The 24,029-nt window shown below is 39.4% G+C and overlaps 1 protein-coding gene across 3 annotated transcripts in view; it reads right to left on the reverse strand.

The window, feature by feature from the left end:
• MACROD2 (mono-ADP ribosylhydrolase 2) overlaps positions 1–24,029 on the reverse strand; it is a 1,944,634-nt gene that overhangs the window by 385,180 nt on the left and 1,535,425 nt on the right. The window contains exon 9 of one of the 3 annotated variants that reach the window (XM_082743702.1): positions 22,200–22,247. The exons of the other annotated variants lie outside the window; for them this stretch is intronic. Coding sequence (XP_082599828.1) covers positions 22,224–22,247 — 24 coding nt within the window. The 3' untranslated portion in view covers positions 22,200–22,223. Of the gene's footprint in view, positions 1–22,199; positions 22,248–24,029 lie in introns of those variants that run through there. 3 annotated transcript variants of the gene reach the window in all.

Consider the following 24,029-nt stretch of genomic DNA (forward strand, 5'->3'; position numbering starts at 1 on the left):
AAACAAAAACAAGAACAACTTCCCACAACCCTTTCAGCCGAACAGAACAGTTGAGATTTCCTCAGGGATCCGAGACTTCCCTTTGGACTTTTAGCTGGGAATACAGCATTGTTGTCTTGTGCCTTAACCACAATTGAGAGAGAAAGAGCCATGCTTTAACATCTTACTAGTTTGAGAAAACATGTAACTGCCATTAAGAGAACATATATATTTGGAGTCTGTACTGGACCTAGGACATCAAGCCAATATTGGGGTTCTCAAAGGACTTAGGGATATTTGATCTGGAAAAAGCTTTGTGTTCTGGAAATTTTTAATAAGCAGGAGTGTTCTGGCCTCATAATTTCTCCTATGTAATGCATGGGCTCTTTCTGATGTAGGATGCACATATAATGAACCAAACCACTTAAAAGCCCTTCCTTGAAAGTACACTGCAAATCACTGCAGAGCCTGAAGGGCTGAGGGAGTCATTTCCAGTCATGGCTTTCAAGAGCACTTATAATTTATATTAGCTTTCAGAGCATTCTGGATTTCCCAAATAATGTGTGTTATAAATGACTTGCTATGGAAAAAGTTGACAAAGTCCAGCACGTTTTAATCAGTGAGTTAATATGCTTCTAAGGAATGACCATGGACCCCTGAATAAATTCTCAAGGAAGCTGGCAAGTATGATGATTTTAACTAGCTGACACGTGGAATGATCTACCTCATTACCTCACGGTTTGCTGGCCCCAGTGAAGGCTGCAAAACAAAATCATTAGAACACCCACCATGAGAAGGCATTCTGATCAGCCACCCTTCAGTTGAGGTCTTTGATCAGTCAATGCCCTTGAGGAGACTAGCTCCGGGCATCACTAGCTAGCTCTCTGCAGACCTGGCCCAGCCACAACCCAACAGGAGGATGAAAACATCTAGGCAGTCATGACCAGATTTTTGTGTTCTTCTCCAGACTATGTCAGGATTAGGTAAATACTAGGGGTAAATGTTGGGAAGTTCTGGGTCCATGGATCATGGCTCCTCTGCTTCCTAGCCGTATGACTGTTCTGGATCTCATTTCTGCCCATCAAGGAATTAGAAGAATAACATTACCTACTACCTCACAGGTTGGTTGGGAGCACTGAGTAAGGTAATAGATGCAGACAGCTCACAAAAATGTTTATTACATGCTAAGGATTTTTATTTTACTATTATAATAGGCTATTATACTTGTGTAGCTCAAGTATTCCATTCTAACTCACTTGTGACCATTGCCTGTGTAAGCATGCCAAGTTACAGTTCACAAAGCATTTTTACACACATCACAGATAATCCTACCACCAACAGCTCATCAAAGTTCAAATTTTAATGGTTTCCTTCCGTGTTTATTTCTATTTGGAGATATAGATAGATAGATGATAGATAGATAGATACTGAATTTGTAATTTTGTATCCTACTATTTTTCACATAACATAATTTCAGTGTTACTCACATCATTAGATACATTTCAAAACAAGTTTTTTTAATAGTTCCATTTTCCTTCATGTGGCTATACCAACCTTCATTTAACTATTCCTCTGGTTGAGTATTTGGACTAAAAACACCTTTTTAAAAATAAATATATCATAAATATGGTTGCAGTGAACAAACTTAAATTACTCCTTGAACTCTTTTCTGATTGTTGCCTTAGGACACACCTTAAAAAGGGTCTGGACATTTTTTAGCATCTTGATACATTGCTAAATAACTTTCCAGAAAATTTATGCCAGTGCTATAATTTTATGTAATATTTCTTAAATTTATTTCCTCAACTAATTACAAGATCTATTTTAAAAATACTGTGACCAAATACACACATATTAACCTTACCAATTTCACAATTTTTTAGTGTATAGTGCAGTAGTGCTGAGTATATTCACATTTTTGTACAACAAGTCTCCAGAACTTTATCCTCTTGCAAAACTAAAACTCTGTACCCATTAAAAAACAACTTCTTATTTCTTCCTCCATCAAGCCCCTGGCAACCAACATTCTACTTTCTTTCTCTATGAATTTACCTACTGTAGGTATTTCATATAAGTAGAATTTTACAGAAGGATTATCCTTCTGTGAATGGCTTATTTCTCTTTCAACATAATCCAGTGTTCTAATTTTAATTTTTCAAACTCTGTCTAATAATCTCTGCTAAGAAGAAATATTGTCTCATGAAAGTTTCACTAAACAGGAGAAATTTGGTTATTTCATGGTTTCTTATGCATTGTGCCAGCTGTTTGGATCAGACGTGTGTTTAATTTTCTCTCCATTGGTTCAAGGTTTCTGAGTATGTCCTTGGACGCAGTAGCATTCAAAGAGTAACCAACCACCAAAGTGAAAGGAGAAGGCTATAGGCATGGGAAAAAACAAAGAAATTAAAGTGTTTCCAGATGACAAGATGACAAATGAACATGGGCTTTTGGATTCTTCCCTCAAAATCAACCTGGGAAGAACTAGAGTGATAAAAGGAAAGCAGAGATCTAAGGCACCTATTTTTAAAAAGTGCAATCATCTGGGAGAGACTAGAGGCTGTTGGGAAGTGGTATGTGTGGTGGGTTCATGGAGCGGGGGAGAGAGCTGGTGCATCCTAGGGAGGAAGGTGCTGGTGCAGTCATGCAGCAGCACCTATGTTATGTTCATGTTTCTCCTGTGTATCTCCAGGAAAGCACCTTTGCATCCCCATTAGAATCTTACAGGCCAAAATGACTAGGTACCAAAGGCGTATAACCACCAGAAAAGAAAGATAACACATTAAACAGCATATACAATCTAAAGCCAAACTATTGAGAGACTAAAAAGTTAAAATAAACATAAGAAATAAATGCAAGGAAATAAGGGGGAGACATGCAATCTGAAGCTAACAATAGGTCATAAAATGAGCCAGGTAGACATATTAGCTATAGATGCTATAATAGTTTAAATTATTATATTGGATGAGGTAAAGAGGTGGATATCACAGAAAGATAAATCAGTAATCTGGGAAGCTGATTTAGGGACTGTTTCAGATTTTATGTGGAAAGGATGAATAGAGATAAAAAAGAAAAGCTCAGAGGTATAGAAGATCAAGCAGAAAGAATCCAACTGATATGAGACTTGTTAAACAATCCTGGATACAATGAAGACAGTGGAGTAATGTTTTGAAAGACTCAAAGAAAATTTGAGGAGGTCAACAGAGATGACTATAATGGAATGGACAAAAGAAGGACTTTTTAGTAACATTATCATCCATGTGAAGAAAAATAAACTGGACCACTTTCTGATACCATCTGTAGATAGACGTAGACTCTGGAAGAATTAGAGAACTGATATGAAAAATGAAACTAAAAAAATTTAGAAGAAAATGGATGAGAACATCTTCATGACCTAAGGGTGAGGAAGGATGCCTTGAAAATTCAAAAGCACAACCAAAAGGCTAAAAATTGATTAATTCAATGACATCAAAATCAGGATCTCATAGTTAGGAAGGGATACCATGTAAAAATCAGCAAAGGTAGCAGTTTGATGTAAAGAGTAAAGAGATAGAAATTAGTAAAGAGACAGAAATTAAAATAGCAATGGATTATTTCTTTATGTTCAAAAATTGGAAATCTGACTCATGCCTAGCGTTAGTGGGGATGTGGGGATGGAGGCCATAGAAACCCTTCTGTCTTCTGTGGCACTGATAGGAGCCAGGATTGGTGTAACCATTCAGGAAGACAGTCCAGCAATTCTACCCATGGTTGCACAGCTCTGTAAAGGGCACCTACAAGAATGTTGTTTATGGACATGTGGAGCTGGAGCCCATCTAAATGTCTGTCATTGAAGAAATAGCTAAGTCATAGTCCACACACAAGGAATACCATGGAGCAGTGAGCAGAAGTGGGCTTGATCTATATTCAGCAATATATATATATATATATAACTTTAAAATATCATGCTAAGCAAAGAAAAAGAAAAATAAATGGAAAGGTTTTTAAGTCTGTTTGTGTTGCTATAACAAAATACCATAGAGTGAGTCACTTATAAACAATAGATATTTATTTCTCACAATTCTAGAGGCTGAGAAGTCCAAAATAAAGGCACTGGTGGATTTGGTGTCTGGTGAGGACTTGCTTCCTGGTTCATAGACAGTGCCTTCTAGCTGTAACCTCACATAGTAGAAGAGATGAGGAGGCTCTCTGGGGCTGCTGCTCATTTTAAGATTTATTTATTTATTTATTTGAGAGAATGAGAGAGAGAGAGAATGAGAGAGAGAGCATGGTCAGGAGGGATTGGAGAAGGAATCTCAAGCAGACTCAGTGCTGAACTGGGAGCCCAAAGCAGGGCTCTATCTCATGACCTTAGCCAAAACCAAGAGTCAGAGTCTTAACCGACTACACCACCCAGGGGTACCTGGGGCTTCTTTTATAAGAATCCCATTCATGAGGGCTCTGCACTCATGACCTAATTACTTCCCAAATGCTCTATTTCCTAATATTACTGTATTAAGGATCAGATTTCAATATATGAATTTTGGGAGGACACATCCATTCAGACTATAGCTAAAGGAGAAAACAAAACAGACAGAGAAAAGATAATCTAGTAGAAGAACATTTGTGTAAATTATATTTACAAAATAAAACCAAAAATATCTTCGAAGAACACATCCAAGTACATGATTATAACAAATACAACCAGAATATTTGTTTATGGAGTGGATGTAGGGTAGGGAATAGGAGTTGGTTATGGGTAAGAGGGGATTAAATGATTAATCAAACTAGAAGTCCCTTTCACAGACCAAGAGTAATAATAGCAAGTCAAGTAATCAGAAGTCCAAATGACTCAACCCTCTCCATCAGCACATACAGATGATTGGTAAGTAACACTTACTGAGAGAGCCTTCATTTTACAGGCCTTGTACTAAGAGCTTTATGTCCAGCAACCAATCTACCTCTTGTATCAGCTGCAGAGGAAATGTATGGTTCTCCTCATCTCCCAAATGATGAAGGAATGGTTCATAGGGAGGAAGCACCACCTCATGGGGGTGTCTCATCACATGTATGGACTGGGGCGGTCCGTCCTCATATGCCCCAGCTCTTCACACCACCACAAACTGCCTTGCTGACATCTCTTCACAGGGATGTTAGTGTTGACCAAAATGCATATATTTTGTTACCAATATGTTATGGCTACATCATGGTTGGGCCATTGCTCCTTCTGTGGGCTTTACCAATCCTTACCTCACCGCATACCTCATACATGGGGACAGGGGAGGGACAGCCACACACAGCATCAGAAAGCGGCTTTCTCTAGGTTTTTGGAAAGACGCCAGATGTCTCCTATCCTGTGGTACAAATAAGTCAATATGATACGAAATATTTAAATGTGGGCATGTTAATCCAGTTTCCAAATTAAAAAAAAAAAACTACTCTCAGAAAAATGAAAGAAATCTACCAATAAAGGAGCTGAAAAATAGCCATTTGGATTAAAGTGAAATACTGTCACAGTGCCAATTTCAACTTAAGAAAATAGACCACCTCTTGGAGAGTGAAATTTCCATGCCCTCAGGCATTATTCCTACAAAGTGGACGTGGACCAGAAACATGTGTTCTTAATAAATCTTATTCCATATTCCTCAGATTACTATTAAAACAGGGTTATGAGAAGTGCTGCTTATGAACACGCTGACTATTGTAAGTAATTATATGGGAAAACAATAATGTCTGCCTTTGTTATGAAGGTAGTTTAAAATTAGGAGTAAACGCCATTGTGCCAATATATGCAGTAGGGGACTGGGCACTAGAGAATTCTAGATACAAATCACATTTCGCAAGCAGAAAAAAGAAAATGGCAGTACTTCGTGTTATCAGTACTTCTCCTTAATAACACGGATAAACACTAGAGTCTCATCCTAAGAAAGGCAAGATTAAGCCCACGCATCTTATCAATCTGCCATGAGAGACTCAAGGTGTCAGAATTAAGTCCTGCAGGGTCACAGCATGAGATGAGGATAATGTGCGAAGACAGCCCAGGCATCAATATTCCAAAAAACGACTGGATAATTGCTTCATATCACATCTAACACACAATGATAAAGAATGTCAGAGTAATTACTCTGAGGATACCAGGGACCGCCACACTGCAATTATCATCGCGGCCTGGGCTGGATTGTGTGTGTTTCTGTGTCTCTCTTGCTGCTGCAGTATCTCCTTGTAGATATGTCACTCAGATTTGTAGATTTAGCTCGGGGTGGTGGCGGGGGGAGGCACAAGTTTTCTTCTGAACTATGGAGATTGAAGCGCACCAATTTAATACTCGCCTCTTACTGGTAAAAGCTCAGATCCTTTTGACAAAGGCTGACGCGAAAGGGAAGCTTTGAAAAATGAACCTAGGCCTGTTAGTATCCTTTGGATGTTTTCAACACTCCCCCGTTATCCCAGTAGACTTCATTCCTGAGCTGTCGAGTAAGGAAGACAATTCAGACAAGCGCTCTAAACAAAGAATGCTCTCCCCTTTGCCATGGAAAAAGAAATAAAACTTCAGGGAATTGGGGAGTTTTTATTTCATTCCTTCTCCCCCTTTCATAATTTTCCGGGAGGGTGTCATGCTACCTGTAGAATTCATTACTGATTGCTTCTCCAAGAGTTAGTGGAAAGTCAAACAAGGGGAAAGAATGGAATCTTTCGTGATTGTCAGCTTTAAATGAGCACCTGTGAGCTAGTCCAAGGAGTCTGAACATGATGAGAGCTCATGGCCCTGACACTGGGCATGGCAGGTTTTCCTGCTTCAGACTCAGGGCCCACTCTGCCTCTGCTTTGTTCAATGTCCGCAGAAATAAGCAACTCCTTGAAATGCTCATCTCTTCCCCAAAATAGACAATAGCTGGCTATAAATAAAAATGTTGATCTTCTGCAAATCTTGGCTCTCTCTTAATAAGCACAGTGATTGTTTATGAAGTGCTCTCCACGTACTTATTCGTATTATGTCAGTTGGTCTTCAGCCCTCTCCCAGGTCTTCTTATAATCCCCATTTTACAGATAAGAACACTAAAGGAGTGGAAGGTGTAGTGACCAACCAGGCGGTTCATAGCAACTAAGTAGCAATGCCAGGATTGAATCTTCAGAAGTCAGACTTGAGGGTTTTTTTTTTTTTTTAAGGTTTTATTTATTTATTTGAGGGAGAGGGTGAGCGAGAGAGAGCATGAGCAGGGGGATCAGTGGAGGCAGAGGGAGAAGCAGGCTCCCCGCTAAGCAGGGAGCCCAATGCAGGGCTTGATCCCAGGACCCCAGGATCATGACCTGAGCTAAAGGCCAATGCTTAACTGACTGAGCCACCCAGGCACCCCCAGACTTGAGGTTTTAATTTGAGTTAACCCTGACCACAGTGGTAGAGTGCCCACCAGGACAATTCTGATGACTCAATAGACATTTGACAATTGACAATCAATGGACCAAAACTTGAGTGTTCTTTCAAATGTTCATCAAATGTTTTATAACACAGCGCTAGTCTAAAGTGCCACACTGAACCCATTTTGGTCTAGATTTGCAATTCATGTTAGCATTATTTAAAAAAAAAAAAAAAAGGCCAGGAGAGAGAAGAGGGGAAAGTAAGCTTGCACAGTGCCTACAGACAAATAGCTTAGTTTAATTTCCTGTCATACAGATAATTAGGCACCAAATAGGTCCCTGAGGTAATTAAAAACATAATAAAACTAATGAAACAAGGGCTGCATCCTGGTTAAAGAGGAAAAAAATAAAAGTCATAAATCACTGGCAAATCATGAATTTTCTCAACAGGTGAATGGTACTTGTTTTAGCGAAAACATACTACTGGCATTCCCCAGAATTCGGAGTTGAGTTCCAAGTCACCTGTGAATGGCTCAGAATCATCGTGAGCCACAGTGACTTTGTTATTATGGTTTCCTGGGTCAGAGAGGCAGTAAGAGGCCCCTGAATGCTCAGGAACTGAAGTGGCCTTTCAGGTTTCCGGGATCTTTAAAGGTGTTGCACTAGCTCTCAAATCAGTGGAGAGTGGCTTGGACACACCCTGTGTTGTTGGAAAGCAGATCTCCAGGGAAGAGAGGAGACTTGTTGCCCGTTCACACTTCTGTAAGGTGCGGGAGAGGCCCTGGGAATGGGAGGACCTGAGATTCCCGCTATCACTTTGCCTAGATGTCCCCAGACCTGGACACACCATGTCCCATGCTGGTGGCAGCATTTCTCCCTGCCTGAGGCCATCTAGGTAGGGCTCATTAGCATAAGGTACCATCAAGATAGGGTTCAAAACCTCTCAGTTACTAACTTTGACCAGAAATCAATCCTCTACTATCTTGATAGTTTGAGCTAAAAAAGGGCAATTTCCTATAAAAGAAAAGTTACAAATCTTTTTTTTTAAAAAATCAACTCATGTTTAAAGTTGCTAATTAGAAACTCATGTTGACTACCCTAAAAAATGATGAACTACATTAAATTAAGATAATGAATAGAAAATACACATAAGAAATGATCACAAATATTCCTTAATAAGATTTGAAGTTTGGTGCACAGAAAAAGCCCCAGAGAGGGAGTTGAAAGCCGAATTCTAATTCAGACTGTGCCTCTAACTATTATGCTCCTATAGGCAAGATACTTTATCTCTCTAGGCCTCTGTTTCCTTCAGATTAAAAATGAAGATAAAAATTTTTTCCTTATAAATTATTGTTTACACTAAACAAGTCAACATCTGTGGAAATGCTGGGCATACTATTTAGCATGTAGTGAGTTCTTAATAAACATTGGTTGCTGGTGAATGTGAAGCAATGCCCAAAAGTAACAATGTTAATAATACAAATGACCATAGGTTCCATATTGGAGGAATCTAACCCTTTACCAAGAATTAAAAGCCAACTTTATAATATATTAAACATTTATTTGTATTGGAAGCTACTACTGTGTCTACTCATGACCCAATACCATAATGTTTAAATTATTAAGGCTTTGCAGTATGCTTTATGACGTTGTTGTTAGCTCTTCCTCATTACTCTTGTAGAATTTTCCTGGTTAAACCTGTTGGTTTATTTTTTCATGCGTACTCTAGAAACCATCTTTAGGCTAAAAAAAAAAAGTTCATATTTTATTCAGTATTCTCATTGAGTTTATTTCTTTTTTTAAAGACAATCAACTTTTTTTTATGAAGTTGACCCTCATCTTTCAAGAACACTGTATCTTCTTCCATTACAAAAGCTTCTGTTACTATTAGTTCAAGTCTTTCTTGGTGCCTTCAGGATATTTTAAGGTTTTTTTTTTTTCTATGTAGATCTTGCAGATATTTTTAAAATATAGTTTATTCTTTAGCATATTATATATTTTTCAAAATATAAAACTTCTGTTTCCATTATCTAACCTCCTTGCTTATTGCTTATATACAATAAGCTTACTGGTATTTTTCCACATAAAATACTGTACACAGCTATGTTACTGAACACTCTTATTATACTAGAGTTTGTATATATATATGTATATATATATATATATATGTGTATATATATATATATATATATACTTTTGGAATTTCTAGGTACACAATGATATCTAGAATACCTCCCAGAATAACAGTCAGTTACAGTAGACATAGTGAACACCTTTGTTTTATTCCTCTCATGGAAACATTTCCAGTGTTTCCCTGTTAAACATAATGCTGACTTCTGTGTTGAGATCCTTGTACTTTATCATGCTAAGGAAGAATCCAACTATTGCTTTATAGACTTTGACTTTTAAGCCACATAAATGTATTACCTAATCAAAATCAATAGATACAATTTTGAAAGAAAAATCAATTAATACTTTATTTTAGTGGCAAATGCCTGGCTCTATATTTCAAGAGGTTACAGGGAAAGCAAACCTAAATGAACAGTTCTCAGTGAGGTCCCTGGACCAACAGCATTAACATCAGTTGGGAACTTCCTAGAAATGCAAATTCTAAGTTCCCACTCCAGATCTAATAGTTTGGGGGAGGGGGGATGGAACGGACTAGTAATCTGTGATTTATTAATCCTTATAGGGCATTTTGATGCTAATTGAAATCTGGGGCCCATTGATTTAGCTAGATTAACAAATCAAGTAGATGATGAACCAGGGTTTTTTAGGGTTATTGGTAGGGAAGTGTCATAAGTGAGATCCAGTTCACAACCATATGGGGGCCACAGTTGAAGGGTTAACTAAGAGAATACAAAAAGCTTCCCTCTGTTGCCAGAGGGAAGGTGGGTGGAGGTTGGGCAAAATAGGTAAAGGGGATTAAGAGTACACTTACCATGTTGAGCACTGAGTAATGTATAGAAGTGTTTAATCACTACATTGCATACTTTAATTAATATAACATTGTATGTTAACTATACTGGAATTAAAAACAAAACAAACAAAAAACCCCTCCAATCTCCCCTGAGCATTGCCTTCTCTATACTAAAAGATACTCTCCCCTTTTACTTGAGTTAGAATCTCACCCCCAAATTCTTGCTTTGATTAAATAAATAAAGGGGAGACACGGCATCAACATGAGGTTTCCTGCAGTTGAGACAAAGACACCTCGGGCACAGGGATATAGGCAGCAGAGGCTGAAAATCTGCTGGAGCTCATGAGGAGGTCAAGTGCAGAAGACAGGCCCTGAGAGTGTCAGCTGCACCCACTGTGCCCCCCCCCCCATATGAGATTGTGGCAGTGTGCCCTTGACACTGGTCTATCAGCATCCTTTGCATCAGATTAGCAAGCTCCAACTTGGCCATTGTGGCACCAGGCCGTGCCTCTGCTAAAGAAATCCCTAGAAATTGTTATTCTTTTCAGTCGAGTGACAGGATTATGGAAAGGAGGATGCTACATCCACAGGCTCAGGCAGGCGGTAGACCTAGGGAGAATGGTTGCATAGGAGGGAAAAATACTGCCCCAAGGAAAGTAGGATGAGGAGGAAAGTGGAAGCAAACACTGAAGGCAGTAACATCACAGCGCTCCTGAGAGCACTTCCAGGAAACTACTCCCACCTACAGGAAGGGAGAGCAACATCCTGTTGTACCCAGCATGGGTACAACACACCCTCTGTGCACAGCCCACACAACCATACATGCAGAAACAAGTCGGATGTGACTCGGGCAGTTTGTGGCTGAACCAGGATTTGAATACAACAGCAGAATCCATTTGTCTGTTCAAATTCTCTTTATTTCGATTTGTTTAGGACTTTTCTTTAAACATTCACTTAATTTTTCTTTTTTTGCTCACTTATCTTTCTTCAGCCTCATCCTTAACTATAGCATCAGGGAGATCACTGGTTTGAGATCAAACTTTTATTTTGTTCTAAAAGACACGGGAAAAAAAAGTGCAGAATTGTTTTATAAGAGCTAGTCTGGAATATCTCAAATACCTTGAGTAGTAAGCGGGCACTATTTTGGCAAAGCCAGCTCTATGATTTGCTTTCTTTCTGTGACCTCAATGATGTACAGAAGAGGACAGGGTTCTCAAACTTTAGCTTGAGTAAGAATAGATGGTGGAACATTCTAAAAATACACATATAGCAGAGCCTGATCCCCATCCCTAGAAACTTGGATTGAGAAGGAAACCCGCCCCCCGCCAGTAAGATTTCCAAAGCTGAATTTTTTTTAATGTATTCCAGGTGACACTAATGAAGTAGCTTCAGAGAACTGTAGAGGAACACTTCCATGGGGCAACCATCTTTGGAGTAGTTTGAGAGAATCCTTAAGGTAATACCCAGATAGAAAATTGCTCCTGACCCTTAAAATTTAATTAGCTGTTTAAAAACCAGAGTTGCTGAGGAAGTGTCTTCCACAAGTGTGTAGGGGGATGATGACAAAATGCCCAAAGCTTGAGAGCTGCCAACAGACTCTTCTCAGAACCCTGTGGGCTCAGAAACCTGAATCTGGGGAGAAGTACAGAGGGTTTTTCTCAAGAAAGCCAGAGCCATGAAGGACTAAGTGGGATATTACAAAACACAAGGGTTCCTGAGCTCCAAACCTGAGCCACTCTGCAGCAAACAGAACAGACTGTGTTTCCCACGTTCTCCACCGAGGAGTTTTGTGATGATGCGGACACTCCTGATGAAAACGGAGACTTGAGGAACATTAGCTTTGATACTTAAACTGCCCATTAAACATACTTCCTATATTTTCTGTTATTTATATTACTTGAAGCTGTCTTTTGTTCAGAGGGCTTCTGAGGGAAGAGGTTGTAGGGATAACAAGGAGGGAAAGGGATCATAGAATTCTGCATTGTCATCCAGGGGGGGAACGTATCATTGAACGGGAGTGGGACCTTCAACTAGGGACAGGAATCAGGAAGAGGAGGTCACTGGCACCTTTCCATGCTTGGAAGAGATACAGATATTTAGAGAGGGTTTTTTTTGAACAGGATTGATAGGAACTGGTAGAGTATGCTATAGTTATTTTTCTTTTTTCTTCCCTTCTCTCTCTTCCAAAAATGACTTTTTTTTTTTTTCTTTAACGTCCCATTCACTTCGCCAGTGTGGCTTCTGAGGTGATTTTATAAGATTACAGGCAAAAGTCAGGCAAAGCGGGAGGCTGTTTTCAGCAGTCAGAACTCCAGGAGATGTTTTCTGTAGGTAACAAACATCTCTCAACCTTGACAAAACTTGATTACAATAGTTTAGTACTAAACACAATGTCAGAACAGATCTTCGTCCCTGAGGTGATGAGACTTGAACCTTCTCTCCCAGCCCCTTCTCCACACTGCGACAAGGTGTAACGGCTCCCATCTAAACAGACAGTGAGAAGAGTCTCCAGCTTACAGCACGATATTTTTGCTCCAAAAGATGCATGAGGAGGAGGCATCCAGCAGGTAGACGGAGTCATGCAGAAGGACTTTGGAAATCATCTAATTCCACCCTGGGAATAACTGCGTCTCTCTTATCAGGGATACATGAGCTTGGATGTGTTTACGTGATCTGAATCTTTAAAAGCAAACACTCTCAATTTTGTATATACGTCCAAATTCGGTTTACTCTCATGAGGTCAAGGAAAATGTCCAGTTTCTGGAGGGCAAGGTGTATGGATATCAAGCACTCATGCCATGCCTCTCAGGGTCTAGCTGAGTTTATTTGCAGAGCAAGCAACTGGTGACTTCTCACCTGATTACAGGACTGGTTGGTTAACTGACCAAGTCTAGGTAAATGAAGCAAGGTGGAAGATCCGTGACCAACCATGATGTCAAATCAAATCGGGATTTATTTTGTATTGACAAAGAAGAAAAAATAAAGAGACTAATAGGGGCCTGGGTGGCTTCATCAGCTGAGCCTCTGCCTTCGACTCTGGTCATGATCCCGGGGATCCTGGGACCAAGCTCCAAATCAGGCTTCCTGCTGGGCAGGAATTTGCTTCTCCCTCTCCCTCTGCTCCTTCCCCACCCCTGCTCATACTCTCTCTCAAATAAATAAATAACATCCTTAAAAAATAAATAGAAAAACCAAAATCCTGGGTTTTAGTTAATTCACACAATGCACATCTATTGAACAACTAATGGTAGGATTATGGATTTCATAATAGGTTTAATGGGTAGGATTTCATAATAGGATTTCAAACACCTTTTCTCTTATTCTGGTTGAGGAAGTAGATGATACGCATGTGAACAAATAAAAAATGTCTTACAGTGATAAATGCTCTGAAATACACTAAGCGAGGTAACAGCGGAGGGGAGTGTGCCAATGGTGGTCAAGGAGATGACATTTGAGTGGTAGAAGCTGGCCAGGGACAGAGCTGAAGGTAGGGAATTCCAGATAGAAGGAACAAGAACTATGAAGTACTTGAGGTTACAAAGAATGCCATGTAGACTGAGACAGGGCAAAAGTTAGGTTTAAAGTAACCTGATGATACGGAGCAGAGGTGAGCAAACTCGTCCATTGTTTATTTTTGTAAATAAAGTGTTACTGAACCAGACCTTGCCCATTTATTTACATAAATGGCTGCTTTCATGCCACAGTAGTAGAGCAGGTGGTTCCAGCAGTCCCTTACCCACGGATAAAAGATTACTCCAAATTTTGCTGCGAAAGAGAGGAGAAGGTAAGGGGGTCCACACTCAGAGAGGAAGACCCTTTGCTCCTGCTTTTATTGGTCCATCAGGATAATCACAAATCCTTATCCCTACAGCCCAAGCGCAAGGTGTGTTACAATGGGTCTTACTGGAACTAGGCAGATCTGTTGATATGCTAATCTTCATGGTCTATTAGCAGTGCTAAATATAGCCTAAGGGACAATGCAAGTATCTCTGTTTGGGCTAAGAAAGCTTGGGGAAGGCAACTCCCCAAGGCATTCTTAGGGCAGAGTGGGTGGAGTGGTCACACAGGCCTCTGCATTCCAAATACCTTTGCCTTTCTCTGAAACCTTCCACTGCCCCCAGTGGCCTTCCTGTTACATTTCACCAAGCCAGATACTATGGATGATTTCATGCTCCACATTAATGCCAACATGTGACAGGCCCACAGAGCCTAAGCTATTTCTCATCTGCCCTTTACAGAAAGGGCCTGTTGTAGGGCCTGCTTAATGTGCACAGAACTTTGCATTCAAGCAATATCTAATAGAAGACTTTGTGTTGGCTAGCAACAGGGTCTGCCTGACTCTCCCCAAAACACCATGTGGCAAATGGATTACGGGGTCACAAGTGAAGAAGCGGGGAGACAAGTTCACAGTCACCTGCACTATGTCAATAAAGGGAATGACTTGTATTATAATTGCATAATGAGTGAAGCCCCAGTGGCCTAATGGATAAGGCACTGGCTTCCTAAGCCAGGGATTGTGGGTTCGAGTCCCATCTGGGGTAAGGATATAGTTTACTTGTAGAGATACCTGGGGTGCCTGGGTGGCTCAGTTGTTAAGCATCTGCCTTCAGCTCAGGTCATGATCCCTGGGTCCTGGGATAGAGCCCCACATCAGACTCCCTGCTCTCTCCCTCTGCTCCTCATCTCTGCTTGTGCACACTTGCTCTCTCTCTCTCTCACTAATAGAGAAATAAATAAATAATCTTTATAATTGCGTAATGAAGGTAATAAAAATGACTGGGTTCCAGATATATTTGGGAGATAGCATTTACTAAGAATAATTTATCACATTGTTTATAAGAATAATTAGAATCTTGAGTTTATGAAATGACTTTGAGATTTTGGCTTAACAAAATTATATAGGATGTGACATTTAATGAGAAGAGGGCACCAGAGTCAGGCTGAAGATGAGTGACAAGTCAAAAGCACTGTTTTCAACACGGGCTTCACATGCCTATTAAATATCAATTTGCTACTTGACTCTGGGCCTAGGGGAGAGGTCAGGATTGGAGATACAAATTTGGGAAGCATAGTGTATATCTGCTTGGAAAGCCATGGGGCTAGAGAAGACCACATAAGGAGAGAGAGGGTCCAGCATGAAGACCCAGGGCACGCCAACATTTCAATTTCAGGGAGGTTGATGCAGAGCCAGGAAAAGAGAATGAAAAGGAGCAACAAGGGAGAGTAGAGATTATACCAGTTATCTACTATTGATTTCATCTCTTTTTTTTTTTAAGATTTTATTTTTTTATTTGACAGACAGAGATCACAAGTAGGCAGAGAGAAAAGAGGAAGCAGGCTCCCCGCGGAGCAGAGAGCCTGATGCGGGGCTCGATCCCAGGACACTGGGACCACGACCCGAGCCGAAGGCGGAGGCTTTAACCCACTGAGCCACCCAGGTGCCCCTGATCTCATCTTTAAGCTCACCCTTGTATACCCTGCTTTTTGACTTGGGGCTAAGAGCCAGCGTTCCCTCTCTGCCCCAGCTCTCTGCTGGGCTTTGCACCTAGGGGGTTATTCACAGAACAAGTCTCAGAGCATTCCACTGGGCAACTCCAACGCCAGCACCAAGCGCACACCAGCACAACCTCCTCAGGGGTCTGGGTCACAGCTTCAACATAGGATTTCCCCCAATTGCCCTTACCCCTTCCCACCTCCGAGGTCGGGGTTTCAGCTCCTTGGGACCCTTCTTCTCAGTATCTAAATTGGAATTCCAACCTCCTCCCTCAAGGTGGTGGCTGTTTCCTGCAGGCTCTACCTCCAGAACACCTTAAAGATCTCTTTCACACACTTCAGTCACATAATTTATGTTCTTTATATAAGGATGTACAATTCTGTATATCCCTTCCAGTTACCTAGTTAACACTATTTTTTGTAAAGTTCTCTGTATTAACATAACTTGAGGATGTGCTGTCACAGAAGCCTTCAGAAAAATAGAAGTTTCAACAAGAGAGTTCAAATAAGAAAGGGACAAATAATTGATTCAGTTGATGCAGCAAGAAGGTTTTAGTGACAATGATGTCTGTGGACGGGTGGGACTGGGAGCCCAGTGGACAGGACAAAGAGTGGCTTGATTCCCAATACACTGTGAGCACTGAGTTTATAAGGAAACTTGTGAGACTGAATTTACGGAATTTATGAAATGACTCCAGGGTTCTTGGCCTAAGGAAATGGTAGATGGGGGTGCCATTTATTAGACTGATTAATTTGGAAGCCATAGGAGTTGGTTAAGGAGGGAAGGAAGATAAGCAATAGAAATGACTAACGTGGCTAATTCTCTAAGCATTTTTGCAGTGAATGAGGCCACTAATTTTCTCAAGATCAGGGCTGTGCAGATGTGTGTAGAGACTGATGGGGGCAGACAGAGATGATACCAGGGAGAGGAGTGTGGTAGAGAGAGTGAAGTTCTCGGGTAAAGAACAGGTGGGATCCAGAGCACAAGGGAGGGATTGGTCTTCTAATAGAACCAGGGGCATTGCTCCCAGTTGTCAAAGGAAGGAGGCCAAATGTTTGAATTCAGTTGCAGGGAGGTTGGGGGATTTGGTGTTGGGAATACAAGGTGATTTTTTTATTACTTCATCTTTTATCAAGATCACAAAACAACAAAACAAAACAACAACAACAAATTTATGGCAAGAGAGTCTCCAAATAATTTACATTACAAAAAGACTATTGTCATGCATAGCATAACCAGGAAAGCACTTTTGATTTCCAGTGATCATAGAAATCACTGTCAAGGATGCTAAACCTGAAGAATAAAGATATAGGACTCTCATATTCCGGAAGTGATGCGAATACCCATAATTACCACTATAAATTTGCAGAGTACTAAAAATAATTCTGTATTTTCCTGTAGGATTTGCAAGCTAATAATAAGCAATTTCCAGCTGTGTGCTGTGACAGCAAAAAAGAGGGTCTAACATCCTTATAATTATATTTTTCATATCCGTATTCACATTAGAAAATACTGATTAAGACCCATCTGCTTAAACAATTTTTTTGTTGTTACAACGTCTGTAGTAGGTGACTTTTATGAAATCTATCCTACTATATTGTATACATTGGACTTCAAAAGGAGGATTATCATAAATTTACCTTTAAGGCTTCTCTCTCTCTCTCTCTTTCACACTCACACACACACACACACACACACACACGTGTGCACGGTGTGATTATGAAACAAAAGGACTAACAACAGTGGGGACTGAAATTTTCCTTTAGCGCAGATTCCACAAACACATCCCGAGGGCTCCCCTCAATTGGGCAGCTAAAGCTGCACGGAACAGCAGGCTCCACCACATGAAATTCGGAGTCTCGCTAACTTCATTCTGCTTGACAAAATGAGTGTGATTGTTTGAGAACAACTAAATCAAATACCTATTTCTGGGGTTTATTTTCTCCAACTTCAAATGTTCTTCTGAGCATTCGAAATGTCACCACCCAAAGAAAGGAGATAACTCTTTGGTCATGAATTCACTGTTACTTCCTGGAGGTACTGTGAAAAAAGAATTACTCCTCAGGACAAGTTGATAAGTTTAGCTTGCTGCTGGATGGACCCACACATCCTCAGGGCTCCTCAGGTTTCCCATTACTCATTTCAAAGCCCGCAGTGCTGTGGTTCTGGTCCAGGCGGACAAGATGCTGCTGCAATATGCACCGCCACCACCATCTCCCCCCTTCCCCCAACACCGAACAATCGGACAAATTCCCTCAAAAATATGAAGATGGGTGTAATAAAACCAATTCAAAATATATTTGATGACTGACCTGAATCAACATTACCTCCAAATAAAGTTTCCTAAAATGTAGCAGGAAAGCAGCAATTCAAATGGAAAACCATGACTAGCGTTATGTCTGTCTGTCTCTCTATCTAATTATCTATATATCCACTAGGTAGCTAAACCCAGGTGTCTTACTGCCAGGAATCAGATTGATGTTATTTTGTTTTTGTTCTGTTTCTTTTTTAATTTTGATTTTTCACCAAAGTATAAAATACATATAAAAGGGTGCATATGCAAGAGTGTATAGTTCAATGAATTTTAAGAACCTGAACACACCTGTGCAACTCAGGAAAAGAACATTATTAGTACTCTAGAAGCCCCTGTGCCTTCTTCTAGGCACTACCCTCCTGAAGATAACCTTCATCTTGACGTCTAATGGTACAGAGCAGTTTTCCCGTTGTTATACTATATAGAAATGGACTCTCCCTGTGTGCATTCTTTGGTGTCTGGCATTTATTTGGTCTCTTAACTATAACCGGAAGTCACTACAATTTATTGAGCCCTTGTTTACCAAGTGCAAGGCACTGTGAAAAGCCCTTTATTGCATCATTATCACATTCAGTCCTCACACTCACCCCATGATTAGGCATTAGCATTATCTCCCGTAAGCAGGTGAAGAAACTTCAGGCTTCAGGATATTAATATATACTAAGTCACCCAGCAGTAAATACTAGCATGAGGATTCATGCTTTGTTTATCTGGCTCCAAAGTTTAAATGAGTCTTTCCCATGCACACTTTCAGAAATGTACACAAGGCCAAATGTTGCTGATTACCAGGATCTGAGAGCTCGGGACATGGTCATTTGAATGTAGTGTCTTTCTTATTTAACTGCAATTATGCACTCATTTATCTAACTTGGATCTCACATTTAACACGAACGGTGGCTACTTTCATGGCAATGTAACTTGATGTCAGGTAAACTGCAAAGTGACATGCATGTGGTTCGAGCATCTTCTATTAACTGAAAGTAAAGCAAATTTGCCTAAAGATATATTCCTTAGAGAGAGAAGCTATATTGCTCAGTGCTCTGCTCATCAAGCAGTTGTTAATATCTAAGTGTAGCTGTAAACTTACCATCAGTAATAATTCAAATGTTACTTGTATTCAGGGCAGGATAGGTCATAATGAACAATGAAAAGGAAATGATAAAATGAATAATAGCTATCCTATGGGATTCTAAATGGCCATGAGGAAAAAACAATGATGGGGACTTCCAGGTATTATTGTAGGAAGATGTTATACAAAAGGATTGCAAGGTACAAGCTTATTTATGAATAGGAGTCTATATTCATATTTTATGGTTATATGGGTTCACATGTGACAGGAAGTCTAGAAGGAAACACATAAACATGAACTCACACATAGGCATGCACAGACACAAAGAAAAGAAAAAGGAGAAAGTTGAAAAGGAAGTGCCCCAAGATATTACAAATTGTTGTTTTCCTAACCATTTATAAAAAAGAAAGGAAGGAAAAGAAAAAAAGAAAGGAAGAAAGGAAGGAAGAAAGAAAAGGAAGAAAAGAAAGGAAGAAAGAGGAAGGGAGAAAGGAAAGAAGGAAAGAAAAGAAAGAAAGAAAGATGAGGGAGGGAAGGAGGAAGGAAAACTTAGGGGATTTGTACTGGCAGAATATATAATAATATAAAATAATTTTTAATGCTTTTCATCTGTGATCATAGCATTATAGTATTTTTAAAGTTTTTTATCTTTTAGAAGTACATACACACTAAAATTATGGATGAAGTCATGTAATATGTGGGATTTGCTTGAAAATAATCCAGTGTGAGGAGAGGAGTGGGGAGTAGAGGTGAACTAGGAGTGGAAGTGAGTTGCTGATTGTTATAGAAGGTGATGGGGTGCATTGGGTTCACTATACTACTTTCTCTGCTTTGGTATACATTTGAAATTTTCCATTATGAAAAGTTAATAAGAAAAAGAGTGGATGCTGATGGGGACACAGGAGCAAGGTGTTTTCAGTGCTCTTTTCTTTGGTTATAGTTTCTTGCTTTTCTCTGTAGAACATACTTTGCATTTGTAATATGACATACTAAATAAAAGATTAAGAAAGTTGTTGATAAAGCACATTTGACCATTCAGACTCACTTTCCTTATATAAGGCAGATTTACTGCTTCTCTTCAAAGACAGAAGCCAGAATTCCATTGAAATCACAGAAACAATTTGCCAACTGCTATGCATAAAATAATTTAAGCTGACAAATTCCCTTCCAACATACCACCTCTTTCACTATTGCCAGTGTTTACTATAATGTGGTAAAGATGTTCCCATTCAAAAGATAACCTGTGGAAATTACTAAGGGTGGGTTAAATGGAGAGAAATAAACATTTTCTTAGAGAAATCCTTAAAAACACAAAGGGGTATTTTTGCATTTCAGGGCACATCTGTCAGTTGCTCCTACTTCAGCCCTAAGTATTCCTTTCCCATTCCATTTTGGGAAATGTTACAGTCACAGAGGAAGATTCAGAGTGATCCTCATCCAAAGGTCAATGTATCTGTGTTCTATAGCATAAATGATCCATCCTGAGAAGAAAACAAAACAAAACAAGGTGCAGAAAACAAGGTTAGGTAGTCTGGAGGAACACTGTGAGTTTTGACCACCAGAAAAATATCTTTCATATGGCCAGAGCCTGTCTGTTTGCAATCAAAAAATGAAATAGCTTTAATGTGGTGGGAATGTAAAGATAGAAGAAGGGAAAATGGAAAATGTGTAGCTGAAAATGAAGAACGCAAAAAGCTTCCTCGTTATTAGCTCAAACGCAAATTGTTATGTTCTTTCGGGGGTTGCCAGAGCAGCACTGGGAAGAGTGTGACAGCAAAGGTCAATCGGGGGTGATGGAATTGTTGGACTCCAACTTGAGGGAAGGGATACATTAATCTTGCCTATGTCAAAATTCATGTAACCATGCACCGTAAAGAAAAAATGAAAGAAAGAGAAAAAGAAGTGAATGTATACAAGTTAAAAATAGAATAAACATCCATTTAAAGCCCCAAACATTGTAAACATCATGGTTGTTATCTGTATGGCCAAAGTTCAAGATTTTTTGGTTGGATCGTTAAGTGAATAAACGGATGGATGAAACCATGAGTTTACAGGATTATTACTTTAAACATGAAGATGGAGTAAATTATTGCAACATGTATTTTAAAATATACTAAATAAAAAGATAAAATTTATATTTTAAGAAGAGGGCATTTTGGGGGAGGAGGGAGTCATGACTGGAAGGGGACCCAGATGTTTGGGGATGCTAAGCCATTCTAGCTTTTGTTCTGGGTGCTGGTTACACAGATGTGCAAATAATTTCAAAGTCTATCCTACTTTTAAAACCGTTTTAAATGTCTTTTATAATTCAGTTGTAGGACAAAATTGCCTTTCCTGATAAACCAGTGTGTTTCCCCTCCCCCCACCCCAATCTCCTTTCTGATTTGGTTGCAGTAGGGATCTATGTAGGATCTCCTTTTCATCTCTAGGACCTTACTTATTCTGTTGGTCTATTTTTACCTCCCCCCCCCCTTCCCATGCATGACTTTTAACTTTGTAGTTCTATTTTAATGATGTTATTATATATACTTGTGCTTTAAATTATAAGCCAGTTCCAAATGCCTTTTGGAAGTAGATTGAGTATAAATCATAAGCTCAAATAAGAATGTACATTCTTATTTTAAGAACTTTACAAGCAAACTTTAAAAGAAAAGGGTAAAAAAAAAACCTTTCTGCATTAAAATGAAATGCTACTGATCACTAGTTCTTCAATCCACCACAATCCTGATTGTGCACTGAGGGAGAGCAGGTACCTATGTTTTTCAGATGAATACAGAGAATGGTAAAATTAAGTCCAAGCTTGTATCCAAGGATATTGAAAAACATGTGCCTAAGAACAGAGAGAAAGTTAGAAGTTAAAAGAAAACTCTAGAGAGGAGAAGAACAATTCAGAACTTAGACTCCGGAGCTCAGTATTAAAAAAAAAAAATAGAAGTCGAGTCTAATTTCATACATAAACTTTGCTAACTTAGAAGAAAATGAAGAGACCAGCAAAAGAATCTAAAACATAGCCATTTGCTCATGCCAGATAACTGGATTTTCCAGTTAGAAAATTCATTTTATTTTCAGTTTTCAAGCATACTGAGAATGGTCCCTGGTAGGTTCAATCCACACCTCAAGACACTGACACAGAGTTTGCCTTTTTGGAAGAAAAACAAAAAAAGTATTAGGACTGATGCAATAAAGTCCAAGCACTGTTATGGTCTGGGCTATCCTGAAGCTGAAATGATAGAAATTTAAACCAGGAGATTCTTTAGGGATTGACGGAGCCAAAAATCCTCCAAGACATTCCTATCCTTTCATGGCAAGTTACAGTTTATTCTTCTCAGTTTGAGGAAATCACCTTCAGAGCTTGTCTGTGTTCTCATATAAAGATTGGGACACTTAATCTTCAAATTCTTCTAAAATATACGATCATAAAGAAAGCCAACTAAATATAACTCTACCTGGCATATGAGAGAAAAGAGAGAGAGACAGAGAGAGAGAGAAAGAGAAGGCCTTTGGAACATATTTCAAAATCTAGATGGTGCCAGAGTTGTACTTAAAATAATGAGAAAAGATCTGATGTTTCTCTCACTTTGTTGTTTTGCTAGAATTCAGTGTGGTTTTTTAAGCTAAAGAAGAGCCAAGTACACAGCATTCACCCAAAGTGGATACTATCTGGGATCTGCAAATGTTTTGAATTTTATGAAACCGAGTATCTCTTTTAGAGGGAGGGGTGATGTCAATTGTACCCAAACATTAGCGGTTAGAGTAGCATTGCCAAACATCTCCAGAAAGAGTATATTAATGATCCCCACATGTGGGACCAGTGCCCAAGGTTTATAAATATCCGAAATGTGTCACAAGTAAAATCACATTTAGCTGTATCTTTTTTGATTAGTTGAGATTCCAGAGAAACATCAATGGGATTTCGAGGGCCTTATGTTCTCAAAGTTATTCTGAGAACCAGGTGGGAGAGTGAAATTATTCAGTTGCATGTTCATAAAGTGTTGTCAAGGCATGAGTCCAGTTAGAATAGGGTATACCATTCCCTGGGCTAGTCTCTTAAGGGCAGAGAGAAACAAGGATGGGGGTGGGGAGGAAGCTGGGGGGAATAGGGAAGGGGAGGGGAGTTTTAGAAAGGGGCTCTTCTGTGAAGGCCCAAGGAACTGAAGTGTGGGCCTTGTGTGGCTTAGGTCAAATCAGTGCAGCTCATTTTGGGTTCATTGAGCAGATCAGGTTTCTTTATTGCAATTACTGATATTGCTGGATTTTATAATTTCGCATGGAATGCTGCTCTTCTACAGAACAACTACATCTATGAGAATTCTTGGGCTCTCTAGATCCTAGACTGTATTTTCCTTCCTTTGTCTTGAATAGAGAATTTAAAAAAAAAAAAGAAAATTGAGGAAAAATCTTTGACAATTTTCCTAAGAAATATTCCTAAGCGACCACAGTAATCTTGAAATTGCACATATACTAAAACAAAGGGCTACTGCGAACATATTTTATTTTATTACTTTTTTTAGAAAGCGTATTTTAAAAATGAAGAAGGCTATTCTGCTTTGGCCATGCAAGGGCATAGTATGCCACTCTTAAAAACACGATGTTCTTTAAAATGACATGAACAAATACTATACAGTTGATGGCTTACTGAAGAAATGCGATGCTGGAATGAACTAAGCCCAAACAGTGCAGTGGTTTCAGTAATTGGTGATGGCTATTTCTTTCTGTGCTCCATCGTATTTGGCTTTTTGAAATTGTTGAGTGAGTTTCTTTTCTTTTCGACTAACACCATTTTGAAAAGTAGCCTTGCGGTTCTGATTTTGGTACTTCTCCATTCATTGGTATCAGAATATTATTAGCTATCTTTCATCATAATGTAATATGAAGAAGCTGTCCTTATTTTTTTTAAAGATTTTATTTATTTATGACAGAC

The sequence above is a fragment of the Mustela nivalis genome, assembly GCF_964662115.1.
Source record: "Mustela nivalis genome assembly, chromosome: 8".
Taxonomy (NCBI): domain Eukaryota; kingdom Metazoa; phylum Chordata; class Mammalia; order Carnivora; family Mustelidae; genus Mustela; species Mustela nivalis.